This window comes from Coffea eugenioides, chromosome 6 (genome assembly GCF_003713205.1).
Source record: "Coffea eugenioides isolate CCC68of chromosome 6, Ceug_1.0, whole genome shotgun sequence".
NCBI lineage: Eukaryota > Viridiplantae > Streptophyta > Magnoliopsida > Gentianales > Rubiaceae > Coffea > Coffea eugenioides.
The window spans coordinates 3365262-3384793 of record NC_040040.1 but is presented as its reverse complement, the minus strand read 5'-3'; the positions used below and the strand labels follow the sequence as shown (position 1 = coordinate 3384793).

The following is a 19532-nucleotide window of genomic DNA, read 5'->3' as shown; positions in this document are numbered from 1 at the left end:
TGTTTTTTTGGAGCGAAGTTAATTTGAGGGAGTTTGTAACGCAAGACCGTAACGAATGACGGTTGCAGGGGTAAATTAATGATTTTCCCAAAAAAAAAAAAGAGTGGTAAATTAAATGGCTACTGTATTGAAGGTGGTAGAACACGTGCCCTCTCCAACCAACTATGCTCCTGCTGGGCCAGGTGCCAATTTGAATTTCCATTTAACTCCATTAAGCCGGCCCGTATGGTTTCGAAAGGGTCGTCTGTCCCTCTCTCGCTAGCCCATGAGCCCATGAATCAACGAATACGGGGTCGGTACACAAATACGACACCCCTTCACCAACTTACACCGGACCCCCGAGGGTCGTCAAATGACCATTCCACCCTTCCCCCGACCCAGGGGCAATGGCGCTAAGTAGGAGGAAATAAAAAGGAGAAGAACAGAGAAAGGAGGAGGATTTTAATATATTTGTAGGCTCCCCTAATTATGCAAAAAAGGTTTAGAGAGCAAAATTGCTAAACCGTCTTAATCATCATCACATATTTATTGAAATCCAAAATTATACTATTAATCTTCGACACACAGACGCAGATTTTATTAAAGACAAAACGAGGAGCTGAGCTCTGAAATTTTAAGGCCCAAAAAAGGGAAAAAAAACCCTGGTAGAATTATTATATCTGTCTATCCAGGGTTTCCAATCATAGGTCAAATATTTCTATATTTACAGTTGCTGTGGGTGTTAAGGCTGGTGGGAGTTGGGGGTTTGGGCAGCCCTGGGGAGTGAAAGTTGTGGATGCAAGCAGTGGTATAACTGCGTTGATTGCTTGGGAGCGACGTTCCAGATGGAGATTGACTCGCCGATGGAGGCCATGGATGTCTCTCCTGGAGCTCGCATTCTGCAGGTACTGCTCCAATTTCTGCTTCTTTTGTTGCTTAACAAGTTAGGAAAGGGTTCATTGTGCAAAACTAGATACCTGAAGTTACTGATTACAGCGTTTTTCGCTACGCCTCCGCCACCCAAATAATTTTTTTTTTTTTTTTTTTTTGCTGATTACAGCGTTTATTTATGAAAAGATTGCTATTTCCATTGAATATTTATACATTCTTTGCATGATTGTTGGCTCCGTATTCCATGATGAATTTTGGTTTGGTTACTGGTGGTTGGTTGACGAGGAAAGGTTTGGAATGGGAAGAGGGGGTGGGAAAAAAAATCAACGATTGATATTTAAATATACTGTCAACTTTACTGTGAAAGTTCAGGTAAATGGAGTTATATAACTTCTGTTAGTTTATCTAGAATAGTCGTTTCTGTTGCAACTCATCAAATACAGAAAAAATAAATATAAATATAAAAAAAGAATGTAGATATTGAGTTTCAGATATGAGTGAGGCTCGTCTTACTGCTTTGATTTAATGAAGTAAAAGATTGGAGAGTAAACTGAAACCTGACCAACCACTTATATAGATCAGTTGCTGCACAAACAGTCTGGGATGCTTGGAGCCTTGAACTAACTCCCTTTGGTCTTCGACAAAATAGATCAGCTTGGGGTCAGTTTTTTGAATTAGTATTCTACAGCACTACTTTGAACGGAACTTGTCAAGGGGGTGGTTGCTGAATAAAGGCCGAAAGAAGCGTATGAATTCATAGGATTGAATTAGGGGTAGCTGGATTAATTGTTGGACATAAGGTTATAGAGGTTTATACAAAATATCGTGTAATTTATGGTCATTTGATAGTATGACTTTTGTAGCAAACAAGTTGGGAAGGAAAATGAAATGCAAGGCACTTTCAAGATTTCTGAATCTTGTCGTGTTCTAAAGCACCTGAAGAGTTCGAACAAGCAGATGAAGTTGTGTTTCTCTTGAGAAGTTAAAAAGTTTTATCTACATTCGTATCCTTGCTAATTTGATGGATGCGTATTGTCTCTATTGTTGAGCTGCATGAGAATTGCCATCAGGGTGAAGATTTTCAGAGACTTCGAAGTTTATATGCATTGACTCGATCTGCGCCAAAAAGGAGAAAAACAAAATACATTCACATTTTCTTTGTGCTGCTCAGAATGAATTAATCTTCTTTCTTTGTGCTTGTTCAATACACCCTATCCAGAATGGTACAAGAAACATGGCAATTATTTCACACCAAAAAACATGAATTATTTCACACCGCATGTAATGCAATTGAGGTCTATTTTACATTTTGGCTAGGTTCTGGTTCTGAGTGGTTCTTCCCCTTTCTTTGCATTTTCAATATCGTCAAAGTCTGATCTGTCGGATGTTTGCCTATGTCATCCTGTGGGGACTTTGTTCCTCTAGCCTAATGTGTTTAATTCTTCATGCCTTTAGCTTGCTCTAATTGGCCCTTGTGGCAATCATATGCAAGAAGTAGATTTGCATGTAAACATTCATTTTTCAATATCTTTGTAGTGGTTCTTTTTATAAACATCGAAAGTGGGAAGTATATATGTTTGAAATATTAGTAGCTGCTATACTATGTATTGTTGGATGCTTCAGTTTAATTAAAGGACATATGACCTTGGTACTTTAAACTTTGCACTTAATTTTATTCTCAAACATCTGTTTCAGAGGCTGGCTGAACTGGGAATTCCTCCGGAGTACGTGGAGGGTCAGCAGCCTGGTTTAGTTTCTTATGTGAAGAATAGCCATTTTGATATGGCAGAATTAGTCTCTACAATCCTTCCTACTGACAAAGATGCACTAGAGGCTCTTTCAGAAGCTGAGTCTGAGGAAACTGAAAATAGGGTAGGCCCTACTCTTAAACAGATACTCCATGAAAGTATGGTTTGGTTGCAGTGGCTGATGTTCAAGAGTGATCCAGGAACAGCACTGGAGAACCTGTCTCAGATGAATGTTGACCAACGTGGTGTTTGTGGAGCTGTTTGGGGGAATAATGATATTGCTTACCAATGCCGTACATGTGAGCATGATCCAACATGTGCAATCTGTGTTCCGTGTTTCCAAAATGGGAATCACAAGGATCATGACTACTCTATCATATACACAGGTGGTGGCTGCTGTGACTGTGGGGATATTACTGCATGGAAACGTGAGGGTTTCTGTTCCAAGCATAAAGGTGCTGAACAGATACAACCCCTTCCTAAGGAGTTTGCTGACTCTATGTGGCCTGTTTTGGATTCATTACTTGGTTACTGGAAAAGGAGGCTTATATGTGCTGAAAGTGCATCTGAAGCTAAATCTGATCATGTTCCTGAACTCAAAAAGTTCGCTGAAGAGTTGACATCTGCTGTCGTGGAGCTACTATTGCAATTCTGTAAATGCAGTGAAAGCCTTCTTTGTTTCATTTCCGGGAGAGTATTCTCTTCAGCTGGTTTGCTAGATGTTCTTGTCAGGGTAGAGAGGTTCTTGGTTGGTGGTGATGTTAGGAAACTGTACGAGTTACTACTGAAATTGCTGGGTGAACCTCACTTTAAATATGAGTTTGCAAAAGTATTTTTAAGTTATTATCCAACGGTTGTGGCGGAAGCCATAAAAGAGTATAATGATAACATATTCAAGGAGTATCCTCTACTACCAACATTCTCTGTGCAAATTTTCACCGTTCCTACACTAACTCCACGACTTGTGAAGGAAATGAATCTCTTGCCCATGCTTCTGGAATGTTTAGGAGATATATTCATTTCTTGTGCTGGTGAAGATGGTCAGCTGCAGGTATGTTTCGATTACGTTTTTGTTCTGACATCTGCTTATCTATAGCTCTTTAAGTTTTGTATATTAACTGTTTGTGCATTTTCCAGATATATAAAATTTTGTGTGGTTCTGTAGCATAGTCTGGGGAAGTTGCTAGAGCTATCTCTAGTTTTCAGCAGTCAGTACCAGCACTTGATTGGTTCCAAAAAATCTATGTATTAGTGACCAATTAATAATAATATTCTGGTCTTTCAGAAAATAGGAGGTTGAGTTTTTTGTCTAACTTTTTTGGTTGAGGGACTAGCTGCTTTTTCGAGCACAGACTCTTCTATTTCTCTTGGAAATGCTTGTGAGTGTATATCTCGTGATTGCATTTGAACATGAGGCTTGTGGCTGTACAACCTTCTTGATAGGATGGACCCCCCCTCTCCCCGCAGTTGCCAAATATCTTACTAAACCTCCTTTTGTTGCCACCATAGACACTGAAAGCCGAGTAATATCTATTTTGATTGCTTTTTTGGAAACTGATATTGTTTTACATTTTGAATATGATGTTTGTGAGGTGAAAAGCTGGTTGGGAAATTAAAATGGAGGTTGGAATATGGTTTAGGGAATATTCGAATTTTTTTCCCCAAAAAACAGCATATCAAAGCAGAGATTTTTTTTTGTCCTTTGTTATTTTCTTAACAACCTTGACTTTGTCAGATTTTTAAAATTTTTTGGTTGGTGCTTCAATAGAAATTAATCAATAAATACCTTGTCCTTTCATGTATGTCCTCCCTGGGAATGGCATGAAAAAATTTTGCTTTTTGAAAGTGGAGATGAATTAAACAGAATATTAGTGCAAAATTCAAACTTTAAAAAAATTTAAAATAATTACTCTATCTTTTGGGGGTATTTTGGTGATTTGGTTTTATATAGTTTCTACTTGTGGACCTATTCTGGAGCCTATACAAGCTAAATCCTTTGTTGATCAGAGTCTGGTAAGAGTTAGGGAATCTAGTACCTCAGATTCTGTTATCTTTTTTGGCAGCTCTTTCTGCTGGCCTTGCTTCAACCACGGTGTTGAGCGCCCGTTTTTTTACCTTAAGCCCAATGATATTTTGCATAAAACAAGATTCCACTGCATTGTGTATTCTGGTTGTTACTTGTAATACAAATTGCTAGTCTCGTTGAAGAATGATGATCGTTGTTCTGTTTCAGATTACTAAGTGGGTAAAACTCTATGAAACTACTATCCGAGTTGTTGAGGACATTCGCTTTGTTATGAGCCACTCTGTTGTGCCCATATATGTGACTCGTGAACGGCGAGATATATCAAGAATGTGGATGAGACTCTTGGGTTTTGTGCAGGGGATGAATCCTCAAAAGAGAGAAACAGGCATGCATATAGAAGAAGAAAATGACAATATGCATTTGCCTTTTCTTTTGGGTCGTTCTATTGCAAATATTCATTCACTTTTAGTTGGTGGTGCATTTTCTGCCAGTGGTCATGATGGGAGCGAGGAAGAAACTTTCTTAAATACATATAAACAAGAGTTTGAAGACCAAGATAGCATAAGACATGCCAAAGTTGGGAGGATATCACAGGAATGCTCTGTTAGTAGTATGACTGGAAGGAACTTGTTTGATCATTCATCAAAGGTTGGTGATGCAAAATCTGATGATTTTTCTCTTCCTTCATCAGTGTTATGGTTAACTTATGAGTGCTTGAGGGCTATTGAGAATTGGTTGGAAGTGGATAACACATCAGGGCCTCTCTTAAGTTACTTATCTCCAAAACTAGGTAATATGTCTGGCAATAATTTCTTTGCATTGAAGAGGACTCTGTCTAAGTTCAGGAAAAGCAGATATATTTTTAAATCAAGCATAGTGCCATCTTCAAGTAGTAAACTCAATAGCTCAGGTGAAGTACTTGGCAGACAATATTCTTTACCGTCTCGAAGTGGTATTAACATGGGAGTTGGCCGGGAGTCCTGCAAAAGTTTGGGACAAGAAGCAGGCGCTGGTAGTTCTGATGATAGTTCTATGGATGGAGAATGTGCTACTGAGTTGGAAGCGCTTCGAGTTCTAAGTTTGTCTGATTGGCCTGATTTAGCATATGATGTTAGTTCTGAGGATATATCTGCTCACATTCCATTACATCGATTACTATCCATGGTTTTACAGAGATCCCTGAGGAAGTGTTATTGTGAATCTACACTGCAAAATGTGTCAAGAGCTACTTTTGGAGATCCTTCATCAACCATCCATCAGGACTTCTTTGGTCATATTTTAGGAGGTTGCCACCCTCATGGGTTTTCTGCCTTTGTTATGGAGCATCCTCTGCGAATCAGGGTGTTCTGCGCGCAGGTTCGAGCTGGGATGTGGCGGAGAAATGGAGATGCTGCCATATTGTCTTGTGAGTGGTATCGCTCGGTTCGTTGGTAGGTGAAAAGTTTTTATCATGTACTTTACCGTCTCTATGATCAGATCTCGAGGAACCTGCACTGGTGCATATTCTTATTCTCGGTAGTTTTTTTTATTCAGTTCTGAACAGGGTTTAGAGCTTGATCTTTTTCTCCTGCAATGCTGTGCTGCACTAGCTCCAGCTGATCATTATGTTAAGAGAATACTGGAACGTTTTGGGCTATCAAACTACCTTTGGCTGAATCTTGAACGGTCTAGTGAGTATGTAATTGGTTACCCTAACCTCACACTCTTGAGGAACTTTCTTATCTTCGCGAAATTTTTAGTCCTTTCATCATTAATAAGCCTTCACATCCTTCTTGGCATAATTTCTGTTGCTGTGATGGATGTAGTTCGGATACAGAGTGAGTTAGGTAATTCCATTTACTGGTGCTCATTTGCTTTATAAGGTAACTTATACTGGTAGATAAAGGGTCGAGTGGAGGGCTTGGTGCTTCTTTCGCAGATTGAGAAATGAAATTGATTATGATGAATTCAACTACATTAGGAGTTATCTTTTGATTGATGGAATGTGGTAGTTTGTGTAGGATTTTTTTCGTAGATCACATATTAATTGACCATTCTATGCTGTATCTCAAGAATCTTTTCTTTTTATGGTGAATATTTCTTTATTTGGCAAGAAATTGTTACTTCTCAGCAAATAATCTTGCAGCCACTTTTCTGTTAATTTCCAGGCATGAACCAATTCTGGTGCAGGAAATGCTCACACTTGTCATACAAATAGTACAAGAAAGGCGGTTTTGTGGACTGACAAATACTGAATGTTTGCAAAGAGAATTGGTATATAAGCTATCCATTGGAGATGCCACTCATAGTCAGTTGGTGAAATCACTTCCCCTAGAAGTATCAAAAATTGACAAACTTCAGGAAATATTGGATACAGTAGCTGTATATTCCAATCCATCTGGCATGAATCAGGTTTGCGTTTCTTATGGTGCTTCTGGTCCTCCATCCTTTCCAGCTTCTGGATAGAAATCTGTTTGTTTTCATTGATGAGATGTGATCAGTTATTTCTGTTTTTTCAGGGTATGTACAAACTGCGATTGCCAAAATGGAAGGAACTGGATCTGTATCATCCACGTTGGAATTCACGGGACTTACAGGTGGCAGAAGAAAGATATTTGCGCTTTTGTAATGTCTCTGCAGTAACCACCCAGCTTCCGAAATGGTCAAAGATTTATGACCCTCTCAGTGGGATAGCTCGAATAGCTACCTGTAAAACTGTACTACAAATTATTCGTGCTGTACTATTTTATGCTGTTTTCTCTGATAAATCAACTGCATTGCGTGCTCCTGATGGTGTGCTTTTGGCTGCGTTGCATTTGCTGTCACTAGCATTGGATGTCTGTTCCGTGCAAAGAGAATCTGGTGAGCATTCATGTTATGCAGGTGATGTTATTCCCATTTTGGAATTTGCACGTGAAGAAATATCCACAACCAAGCATCGCAATCAGAGCTTGTTATCCCTTCTTATTATGCTGATGAGGATCCATGAAAAAAAGAAGGTTGATAACTTCATTGAAGCTGCCACTTCTAGCCTCTCATCTTTGTGTGGAAATCTAATCAGAAAATTTGCTGAGCTTGAACCGGGATGCTTCATGAAACTGCAAAAGCTTGCACCTGAAGTAGTCAATCAGCTATCACAGTCCATCTCAAATGCTGATGCTAATGTCTCTGGGTTTGCTTCAGATAATGATAAACGCAAGGCAAAAGCACGTGAGATGCAGGCTGCAATCCTGGTGAGGATCTCTGTTGTAATACTTATGGGATAGTTTGTCAAATTAATCAACATTCATTTTAACTGGTGATATGTATTTAAGCTTTTTTATTTGCGTTGAACTGTCATTGTCAATAAAGTTGCCAGTCTATTCTTGCTTCAAGAAACCCATAAATATGGAGTGTTAGGGACCGAATGTTTTTGCTTGTTGCTTGCAAGCATGTGAGGGTTTTCAGGTTTACCTTGTACATGCGTAATGCTCTGAGTTGAATATCTACCAAGGATCATGTCTCTGATGCATGAATAGATTGCATCCTTCATTTCTACTAGTTTGAAGCTTCTTTGGGAGAGATGTATCTGCATCTCTCTGTTGTTATCCTCGAGATTTTTGAGTTCAGCACAGCTTGGGTTTAAACATATCCAGAAAATGCTTTAATACGGATCAACGACAAATACATGCATGTCTTGTATTATAGAAAATCGAATCAAGTTACTGCTTGTGTGTGTCAGCTACAGCTATTGCTTTGTTGTTCATTTCAGGAAGTATACTAATGTTTGCTTCACTAGAGCAATCTATTATGCCTTTTGTATGGTGAATTAGTACAAAGTAGTGCTATTAACATTCCTGTCTATTGTTGTTACTGCTGTTAGTCTTGTTTGAGTTTCGTCTTTTGATACATTCTAATTGCTTGCACAGGAGAAAATGAGAGCCCAACAGTCAAAGTTCTTGGAAAGCATTGATACCACTATTGACAATGGGGCAGAGGATTCAGAATGTCAAAAAGAATTGTGCAATTCTGATGTTGAATTTGGGTCTAAAGACACTGAAGAAGTCGTTTGTTCTCTCTGCCATGACCTTAACTCCAAAAGTCCACTGTCTTTCCTTGTTCTTCTTCAGGTAGGTGCATTTAAGTGACCATTTTTTTTTTTTTTTTTTGAGTTTGCCAAGTGCTGGTTTGTAATGCTTTTGATTGCCACATTACTTCGCTGTCGTCTTACTTTAATTTATACTCAGTTCTGACTTTCAGCTTAAATTCTTAGAAATCCAGGCTTCTTAGTTTCCTAGATAGAGGCCCCCTTTCATGGGCACAAAGTGTCCCTTCAAAAAGAGAAGAAGTATCTACAGGCGAAAGTGCAGACAATCTTTCATCTCCGAGCAGTGCCTCAAGCACTTCACCACTTGGCTCAAATTCTGAACTATTGCATTTGATTCAGAGTGCAGTTGATGATTTTGCATTGGATGGGCGATCTTCTGAAATAAATGCTTTCCTCAAATTCATTGAAGCCCACTTTCCTTCAGTTAGGAATATTGAATCACCTTCCAATTCTAATGACCACAAGGAAAGAACAGCTTCTTCCATCGAGATGGTGGAAGACCATATGTATTCATTGATACAAGATGCAATGCATGGTAAGTCGTTGCATATTAACAACTATCCTGCAGCTGGAGGCAACCAAGAAAGAAGCACCCAATGTCTCTTGCTTGGGAAATATATAGCTTCTGTTTACAAAGAAACTGAAGATTACCCATCAGTATCAGAAAGTACTCATTCTCGCAGACAGACAGATACCAGAATGGTTCTTCCAGCCTATGATGGATTTGGCCCCTCAGGTTGTGATGGGATTTACCTTTCTTCTTGTGGACATGCTGTGCATCAGGGATGTCTTGACCGCTATTTATCTTCTCTGAGGGAAAGGTATTTCCAATTCCCAAGATGAAATCCGGTTTCTTTCCTCTTCTTTTGGGAACAATTGAGTTACCACCACAGGTTAATGGGGGTTGTCAAGCCATCTTGATAAGATATATAAATGAAAAACAGGAAACAAACTGCACTTTTTTCTTTTTGGTTATATGGTGCATTTTCCTCTGTTAATTTGCTGTGGGTCCTAGGATTTCAGCAACTAAATGATATAGATTAGGTACATAGTGAGGCACAAAATGCACCTAGCATACTTAATTTGTGCTAGCAAGCTCGTGTAAAATATGCTTCTGGAGGTACGTCTCATGCATATGGGTCCTAATTTTTTATTTTGAGGTTGTTATTCTAACCACATGAGTGGTGGAGTGAGAAAAAAAGTCCTCAAATACTTCATTGAAATAGCATATCTTAATTTTTTGGTAAAGCCTTTGAACTAAACTTATAGGAATTCTTGAGAGCAGTGCAAATGATTAAACAGGAGTTTTGGCTGGGCAGGCGCTGGAATTGATAAATAAGTTTTATAAATGAATTTCGACACTACAGTTCCTAATTTGTTGGATTCTGGATTATGGCCATTCTCTATTTGCCTTTTTCATTTTGTCTGGCTAATTTGCTTATTGTTTATGAAGGGAGCTGTGGCAGAATGGTTTCGTTTTTGTTGCCTGTTGCTACTTTTCCTGATATTGAGCTGCAATGTTGATGCTTGTTTTTTTCCCTGCATGAGAGGAAAAATTGAAAAAGAAAAAGGGATTTTGTGGAACCTTTGCTCCTCGTGCATTAGAAATTAGTTTTGAGAATCAAGTTTTACATGACTTTGCGTCATGGAGATTGTGTAGCAGCAGACTGCTGAACTTATCCTTTGTACCTGTCACATTCCCTTTTTCTGAACATTCTCTTGCCTTTATGCACTAAACAAACATTTTCGTGTATACATGATTGTGCTCAAATTTTTCTGGCCTGCCCTTCTTGCACATTTTTATTGAAATTGTGTCCTATGAATTATATCTAATTTATTAGAAGTTGGGAAATACAAAATGTCCATGTAAAACACTAGCAGATAGTTTTAATTACTAGCATCAGTAAGTATAAATGGCTGCTCTGAGGGAAGAAATTTTGAGTACTCCATCAGTTTCATTGTTAATGTTATACTTCACCTTTTTCATTGTCCCAAAATTAGAGTCACCAAATAATTTTTTCCTTCCAAACACCCACATTTTCCCTTATATGAGATTTTGAAAATGGGCTAAAGTCATTCACGTGGGACCCATCAGAGAAGTTCCCATGTGCAAATTAGTTAGGTGCGTACTACGCAAAACCCAAATCTGGTGTCTACTTTTTGTCCGTGTTTCACGTCCCTTGGTGAGTACCATACTTTCATTTCATCTACACTTGAGACGGGACCCACAAGTATAATTTCTTGGATTCAATATAACTTGGTGCTATTTTCAATGATGGCAATGTTGACAGAAGAACACAGATAAATACCAAATGATGCTCTCTGGATAAAAACTTGGAACTTCAAAAAGCGTCTCTAATTTAGGGACAGAGGAGTAGTAAATTTGAAGAGGGACATGAGCTCAGGATGGAGTAAACTACATTAAGCGTTGGCAACATAGGTTTACCCAATTGAATTTTTAGCATATTTTAATGTGGATACTGCAAATCAGAATCTGGCTGAGATTGTGGACAAGGTAATTTGTGTGGTTCCACTAGGGCCCAAAATAATCAATCTACATTTTGTTTGGACAGATATACCAGAAGAATTGTTTTTGAAGGAGGGCACATTGTAGACCCCGATCAGGTATTCTCTGTCTTCCTGTCTGTTCTTATTTCAAAGAGAATGATTGTGTAGTTACAGTGGTGGTGCTCTGTGTCACTAGGGGGAGTTCCTTTGTCCCGTATGTCGTGGACTTGCAAATTCTGTCATGCCAGCCTTAGCTAAAGGTTCCAAAAAGGTTCCTGTGTCACCTGTTTTCTCAACGGCCAATGCATCATATGCTGTGGGTCTTCCAGCCTCATCATGCAGAGAAGTGGATGTGCTTCAAGTTCAAGAAGCATTGTCTCTTATGCAAAGTGCAGCTGATGTTTCTGGAAACAGTGAGATTCTCAAATCTATTCCTTTGCAGCAATTTGGAAGGCAAAGGTCCAATCTTGAATCTGTGTTTCGTGTCCTATGTAAACTGTATTTCCCTGGCAAGGACAAGATTTCAGACTCTGGCAGGATCAGCCAGTCATTGGTTTTGTGGGATACACTGAAATACTCTATTGTCTCAACAGAGATTGCTGCTCGGTCGGGAAAAACTTCCTTAAGTCCAACCTATGGCCTCAATGTGTTATTCGGTGAACTCAAATCCTCCAACGGATTTATTTTATCCTTGTTGCTAAATATTGCTCTAGGATCTCGAGTAAAGAATTCACCTAGCATCTTGCTAAGATTGAGAGGCATCCAGCTCTTTGCAAAGTCTATATCATCTGGATTATCCCTAGACAAATTTCCTGCACATAATTGCCATGGAGAAGGTAAACTCCTTTTCAGATGTGTCTCTGACTTACTGTTATTTCAGCTGGTGATTTTTGTTCTTATATATGGTAGCTGATTTTCTTTTATGTACTTGAAGTATTTAACAGATGAATTTTAACTTAATATAGTATCTCTGATGGTTTTTGCAGTAAAAAAAATGAAATTCAAATATCTTTTTAGAATTAGCACCAGAATAGTTGTTTAATAATGTCATGTGAAGTTTGTGCTCCTTTATGTTTCTTTGTGGTCTTCCCTGAGTAAGGTTTGGTGCTTCTATGGTGGTTGTCGCACAGTTATATCAACTTGAACCTATCCATATGCACAATTTTTGTCAATTGAGACTAGAAGCAACTTAGCAAACTTGTTATTTTATGGGAGTTATTTCTGATTAGAGTGGTATTTGTGGAATGCTTCCTGACTCCAATCTGGCATCTATCTTCCTTCTCGGTGTTCCCTCGAGAAGGCTTCTCATCTCTATCCTGGGTTCTACCATAGTCAAAAACTATTCCTGGCAAGAGTTGGACATTTAGAATTATGGTAGATTCCATCTATAGTTTGGCTGTGTTGAAGTTGGAAGAAAAACCTCCTCTTTTTACCTTCTGTATCCATTTCCTTTTCATCTTTGCTTAATGGATGATAATTTTCATATATTTTATATTAGAATGTGCATCTATAATGTTCTTTGGCTTATAGATTTTATATTAGAAGTCCATCTAAGAGATTTCTATCAACACTTATCCAGTGAAATGAAATTGATACAAAATCTTCTTTATCTGTGTGGAATGGATGTCTTTAGTGCCCCATGAATCTGGGAAGTATAAGGTTTTTGACTTGTAATAATAGTCCCTTTGAGTTATTGCTATTTTTTTAGTTAAGTGTCAAAAGATTGGTATGATTGTAGGATGTTTTACTTTGAAACATTTTGGCAAACATCTTTCTTGTTCTTGTCTGTTTTAGTAGTTATGAGAGTGATCGTGGTATTGGTGTTGGCTGTGCTGGTAATATGCAGTACATACTTGAAAATTAATCTCATAATTATGGTATTGGTGTTGACTGTGCAGGAAATATGCGGTACATATTAGAAAATTCAGAAACAGATGCACAATATCCAGATACCCAATTATGGAAGAGGGCTTCTGATCCTGTCCTTGCACGAGATGCTTTTTCCTCGTTAATGTGGACACTCTTCTGTCTTCCAAGCCCATTCTTGTCATGCGAGAAATCTTTTGTGTGTCTTGTGCATCTCTTTTATGTTGTGACCATTTCTCAGGTAGTAAATAGCTTCTTATGTTTGAACGGCTAGTATTTTATTTTCACATTACTCATCAAAGTTGTTAATAGTTTTATCTTTTGCCAGGCAATAATTGTGTGCTGCAGAAAGCAACACTTCAGTATCACTGAGTTAGGATACAAGGATTGCCTGATTACTGACATCTGTAAATTCGTGGGTGAACATGAGATTGCTCTGCAATATTTTGATTCCAACTATATTGATGCTTCTTATGATATCAAGGATGCCATTCGCAGCCTGAGCTTTCCTTATTTCCGGAGATGTGCACTTCTGTGGAGGCTAATAAATTCTTCAGTGTCACTGCCATTTAGTCATGGTAATGATGCCCCTTATGGATCATCATGTGTGGCTGGTGATCTGTTGGATCATCAAAACAACATAATTGAGTTTGTTGGGGTAGAAAAGCTGGAGAAGATGTTTAAGATTCCTCCAATTGATGTTGTCATTAATGATGATATATCACGATCCATGGCTTTGAGATGGCTGCATCATTTCTCAAAGGAGTTCAAAATTAAAGGACAGTGTGTCCTATACTCTACACCAGCTGTCCCATTTAGCCTGATGGTGTTGCCTTATTTATACCAGGATCTGTTGGAAAGGTTACTTTATATTGAACATGCATGTGGAAAGTGTTTGGTTATGCTCCTTAAGAATCTGGTAGTCACTTCTATTTTTGATACATCAGGTATATTAAGCAGCATTGCCCTGATTGCGGAGCTGCTTTAGAAGAGCCTGCACTTTGCTTACTGTGTGGTAAATTGTGCTCACCAAACTGGAAACCATGCTGCAGGTCTGACACCAGCTTGCGTGGATTGCTGTTTCATTTTTCTGATGCTGAGTAACTTGCATGTTAATGCTGCCTTTTCTATCTTGTCTTATGTAGGGAAAGTGGATGCCAAACTCATGCAATGGGCTGTGGTGCTGGCACTGGAGTATTCCTGTTGATTAGAGTATGTTGCATACTTTCCATGGGTCATGAAGACTATTAGGATTTGTTCTTGCCGTATCTGATTATGACTGACAAGCTTATGTTGTTGACCTAGAAAACCTCAATTCTACTTCAAAGATCTGCTCGTCAGGCTCCTTGGCCATCCCCCTACTTAGATGCTTTTGGCGAAGAGGTAAACTATAATCTTGAAGACTCGTTGCATAAGAATTGTAAGATCTTCAAGTGAACACTGTTATAAGATAGTCTATAGAATCTTCTATGCCATATAAAACAGAAATTGGTCACTAATTTAGCAGCATGCTTTATTTTGTATGTTGCCACGTAACATGAAGCGTTTTCTGTGCAGACTTGAACTATCACTTATTGCTTTTGTAGATTGGTACCTTCTACTTGACTTGTTGCAGTTTGATGGTTGATTTCTTATTCAACATTAGCTTTTTTAATTTGACCCAAGAAAGTTTGTGAATTTGATGTACTTGAACTTTTAAACATGTCCAATGGAGATTATCTAATGTAAGGGAATGAATCTTGGAAAATTTTGCTTGTAACAATGGATTTTAATTTAAACAAGTGCCCTATGGTACTAATTGGTTCTATTTATGGTGATAGTATTGGCTAAGGATTTGCAAGTGGTGCAGAGGCCAGTTACTAAGTATGTTGATAAATAATGCTAAGTTCTATGTATCATATGTGTGCATGAATCTATTCCCTTACAAACATGCATGCATGTGTGCGTTAGTGCTCATACATGCATAAAAGCAAATGTTGAGGTATTGCAAAACTGCCCAAGAGGTATAATCTATTCTTAAAGTAATTGTTATTCATGAAATTAGTGGTTTGTCCCATATAATCATAAAATTATGCGGTTAGTAACCTGCTCCAACTTTTCTTTGTACGTCCCTTAAAATTTGCAGTTCCTTTTTTTTGGATAACCCAAGAAAATGTGGAGGGGTAGTATTGTGTGTGTCATTCTGCTGCCTCTATTAAGCCCAAACTGAGTAGTCTTTTCTATGAAGTATTTGAAAATTTGTTTCTTAGCCATATCAGGATGAATCAATCAATAAGTGGATGTTAAACTGTGTGATTATATATCTGTGTTGAAAGAGTATTACAGTTGTCCTCGAGGAATTTCCAAGTTCATTAGCATCCAAGACTGAGTAAATTCTTGATACCTGGCACAAGGATGAGATTAATCTTTCATTTCTAGAGAGATGCTACGTCTCTTTTTGCTGTTAGGATATAAATGCATTTCACTTCTCAATAATGTCATTTTGGGAGATATGTCTTGCTGGGGGAAATGGAGACTCTTTTTGCTTTAATTTTCCTTAGAACACCAATATCCATCTGTCATATGTTTTTCCCCTTCATATGTTGCAGGATAATGAGATGCATCGCGGCAAGCCATTGTATTTGAGTGAGGAACGATATGCAGCTCTGACCCATATGGTAAAATAAGTTTTACATTATGCTTTTGATCATGATTTTTGTTTAGTTGTGCCCCAATTTTGCACTTAAGCGCTCATTAGGCAGTCCATGAACCTTCTCCTTTGGGACCTTAGACTTCAACTTTTCAGCTTTGAGGTAACATGCTATAAGATTGAGCATAAAAGGGGGGAACCACATGGATATGCCTTTTATATGAGCTTTGCGTCCTGTTTGTAATGTGATGGGATAAGAAAGGAGAGGGAAGTGAATTTTTCATCTAATGCTATTTGGTCTTTAAGTAGGATAAGAGAGGAGTGGAAAAGGAAGCAACTATGTGCAGTTTAACATATATTCCTACTCACAATAATTTGCTGGTTTATTCGCTTGATTTGATGTCTCCCTCCTTTCATCTATAGGATGCAGGCATCCGCTTAACAGTATCTTGACTCTCATGGACTTAGCTATTGTCCTTGCCTCGTAGATTTTTTAACATTTAATATGACATGCCTGCAGTATACAGACATCAAATACGATGGTGGAAGTTTGCATATTTAGATCATGCTCACTCACGGTCTAATGCTTGTCTTGGTTGAAGTTCATATATCTTTCTTATTTAGATCATGCTCACTTACGGTCTAATGCTTGTCTTGGTTGAAATTCATATATCTTTCTTGAGAATAAGAAGGGAAAAGGAAAAGAGAATTACCTAATGTTTGTTTTCATACGCTGATTTTATGTTTTTCTTGTGGTCTAGGTTGCTTCTCATGGCCTTGATCGTAGTTCAAAGGTGCTTCGTCAAACAACTATTGGTTCTTTTTTCATGCTTTAGATTGAAGTTCTTAATAATAACAAGTAAGGTCTGACATGGAACTTAAATCGTTGCCTTGATGCTCTGCTTCTTTATAATACTCTTTTAGATACGGGTCAATCATAATTAATTGTTTAATCAGCTTCTAATTTCAATTTACAGGAAGATTAAGTTCTTAATCTTGCTGCCAGATGCCCAAGTTATTTGAGTTCCCAAATTTCAAAGTTAGGATAAAATGCGGAGGAACTACTGATTTCTGGTGGTATGGTTTGATCAATGAAATTGCAGAGGTTAGTTGTGTTTCACTGACAATTTAGAAGCATTACAACTTTTCGTTTGGGGATAGAAGTAGCCTTTCATATCACTTCTAGCAGCATGGTGCATTTATGTTTTTTGGGTGGGGTGTTGCTGTTTCTCTCATTTTCTTTTATTTTTTTTTTGGTGTGCATGTGTTTGTGTGCCCGTGTATAGATCTCCATGTTGGAGAAGCGATGAGTCTGATTATTATATTTGAAAATTGTCTGATTTCTTTCTGTTGTTGTGACACGTAATTTAACTGAGAGCAGGTATAACCAAAATAATGGTCCTGTTGGAGTTGTGCATGTTCTTGAGCAACTCTAAACTATACAAGTCCGCCACAAACTATTTAGAAGAGTTCATCTAGTGTGTTTTGCTTTCCTGTAAAATAATGAATTTGCTTTCGTGTGAAATAGTGAATTTATTGGAACAAAGAATGCTTTTTTTCCTGTAATTTGTTTAAAAATAAAAAAAAATAAAAAAAAAGAGGAGGAGGAAGGTGGAGAATAATGCTGGATTTATGTCAGAAAGTTTAAATGTTTTACAAATGGATTTTCTCTATGTGGTATCTTGTCCTAAATGGAGATATGGCTTAAATGCGTGTATATCTTGGTTGATTTATTTCATCGTTTATTTGGACTCATGGAAAGAAGGCAATCTAGGAAGAATACAATCACACTGGTCTGCCTCAGAAGTTTTAATTACGCATGTTATTTCTCATGACAGCTTATCTAAAGCTTTTTCATGGCCAAGACATTGCATCTCTTTCACATACTGGTCTCTTAACAGGTAACTTGGACCAGTTGCTGCGAGTTGATACTGTCACTTAATGGTGGTAATAGCAGTCAGCTATATTCTTGGATTCTATACCCAATTGTACAGATAGACCCTCGTGTATAAATTATCTTTTCTATGTTTATTGTGCTTTTTCTGTACTTAATAGTTTAACCAGCCTTTGGGCTGCTCTTGTGGCTACTGATATTTATTGGCCGGCTGATCTCAAAGAGAGAGAGAGAGAGAGAGATATATATACTTGGATTGTGCAAGTTTTCATTAGCTTGGGCTAAAATTGTGGTTGCATGGCAAGTATATAGATGTCTGCAGAGGTTTTATTACTGAGAACATTGATGGTACTAAAGGTGCATAACTCTGCGAGGAGAGCTATTTTTCATTTCACGGCCGAGAGGAGCAGAAGGAACCGGATGGTGTACGTGTTTAGTGCAGTAAGAGGACTGAAAAGGAGATCTTGTGAGTTGGATGTTTAAGCTTCCATCAGTCTCCTCGCTTTTGTTAGCTTGGCCAGGAATGATAGCTGCATGCAGATTGGTTGTGCTTGTAATGTTCTGTGGTTTGATAAACCTGGTTCTGGCTTTCGATAGCAGAACATTCCATGGGAAAAGTTGGAGAGAGAAATATTGGCACGAGCTGCATTAAATTCTCGACTGCTGCTCGTGCAAGTTTGGTCTCTGGAGCGGTTTTCATGGATTGAGGTCCTTTGTAGCGTACCTGCCCTTTTGATGACTAACTTTTTCAAGACTCAATTGTAGAAGAGTTAATGCCTCTCACTGAAAGTTTGTACCGTTGAGATGTACAAATTGGTTAATTTGAAGTTCATAATTTCATTGTTCCAGAACGTATGCAAAAACTTCTATGTTAGAGTCTGCTAATATTCCATTTCGGATTTTGTCCGCCGATAAATTTCGCTCAAGGCTGCAGTGGTTAATATTACTAATTAGCTAGACTGGTCGTTTGATCTCATTTTTATTGTACTTTCTTGCCGTCCATTGATTTAGTTTTGCTTCTTTCCATTTTATTTTATATGTTTTTGGAGGTGGTTAGGAGCGATGCTGGTTCTGGCGTCTATATCTTAGCCGCCACTAATTTTTGAGATAAAATAAGGTGCCCTCCCTCCTGTCAAACTTCATGCTATCGCCTTCGTTTCCTGATCAAATTTGTGATACGAATTATGCCAACATCCACTTTATTCATCCAAATTAGGCCTATAAATTTTGTAGACACATTTTGAGACAACCAAAACTAGCAAAGGCAATTGGGGGGGGCAAAAGAAACGCTCGCGCGCTCAAGTTAAGCTGTATGGTAGTCTATGACTCTTCTGTATGGGCAGAAGCATTATTGTTATTATCCGGAAACGATTTTTTGGAAGAGGCACCAACTTCAGGTGTTGCATCTGATCAAGGCCAAACAATTCGTTCGGAGTGCTTGCCTGCGCTTTTTAAGTTTGAGAAATTGAGCGTAGAGAATACGAACACAACCAATATTTACAACGGATATCATGGCAACAGATAAAGAGTTTTCTTCTTATTCTCAATTTAAAGAGGGAGGATTTTTTTGTTTTTGGGTAAACTATATTATGGCCATGGCCTATAATAGACCATTTTTCACAACAATTGAGTAAAAAATTCTCAATTCTTGAGCCTTGAGGGGACAGCATGAATAAAACCAACAATTAAAGCAATTTCGGTGAGAGATTTTCTCCAGGGCCTATAATATGGTAAGAGAGCTCTAAAATCTACGACTCCAACATGATATTTTGATGTAATAATAGCGAGAATCTCTTTAAAAGTAGAGCTTTAATGGCTCATCCAGACATTTGCAGGATGATTTTTATGACAGGACAGAATAGGAAAGACCTAAAATTCACATACCAAAAAATGCTTGTTGTGTATGTGTCAGTGCATGCACATCT

At 38.1% G+C, this 19532-nt stretch overlaps 1 protein-coding gene across 3 annotated transcripts; it reads left to right on the top strand.

Annotated features, from left to right (window-relative positions):
• Positions 1-470: 470 nt before the first annotated feature.
• On the top strand, positions 471-18523 carry LOC113773409 (E3 ubiquitin-protein ligase PRT6). 3 transcript variants are annotated; one of them, XM_027318053.1, is made up of 19 exons: positions 471-884; positions 2566-3669; positions 4852-6074; positions 6178-6318; positions 6792-7035; positions 7143-7856; positions 8532-8732; positions 8876-9531; positions 11284-11335; positions 11415-12054; positions 13117-13325; positions 13413-13945; positions 14032-14136; positions 14230-14296; positions 14390-14467; positions 15673-15741; positions 16475-16507; positions 16691-16818; positions 17615-18523. In XM_027318053.1, exons 1-18 carry the CDS (start codon positions 825-827, stop codon positions 16697-16699), a joined length of 6138 nt encoding a protein of 2045 aa, XP_027173854.1. In that variant the 5' UTR covers positions 471-824; the 3' UTR covers positions 16700-16818; positions 17615-18523. The 3 variants fall into 3 exon arrangements, with proteins under 3 accessions (XP_027173854.1, XP_027173853.1, XP_027173852.1); XM_027318052.1 differs by having other exon boundaries at positions 16475-16572; XM_027318051.1 differs by having other exon boundaries at positions 16475-16577.
• Positions 18524-19532: the final 1009 nt, after the last annotated feature.

Bases quoted from the DNA above. Each gene is read 5' to 3' on its own strand.
- LOC113773409 (XM_027318052.1), top strand. From the start codon at position 825: ATGGAGATTGACTCGCCGATGGAGGCCATGGATGTCTCTCCTGGAGCT. The intron at 6,319-6,791 runs GTATGTAATTGG...GTTAATTTCCAG, and splicing joins AATCTTGAACGGTCTAGTGA to GCATGAACCAATTCTGGTGC. The intron at 7,857-8,531 runs GTGAGGATCTCT...TTGCTTGCACAG, and splicing joins AGATGCAGGCTGCAATCCTG to GAGAAAATGAGAGCCCAACA.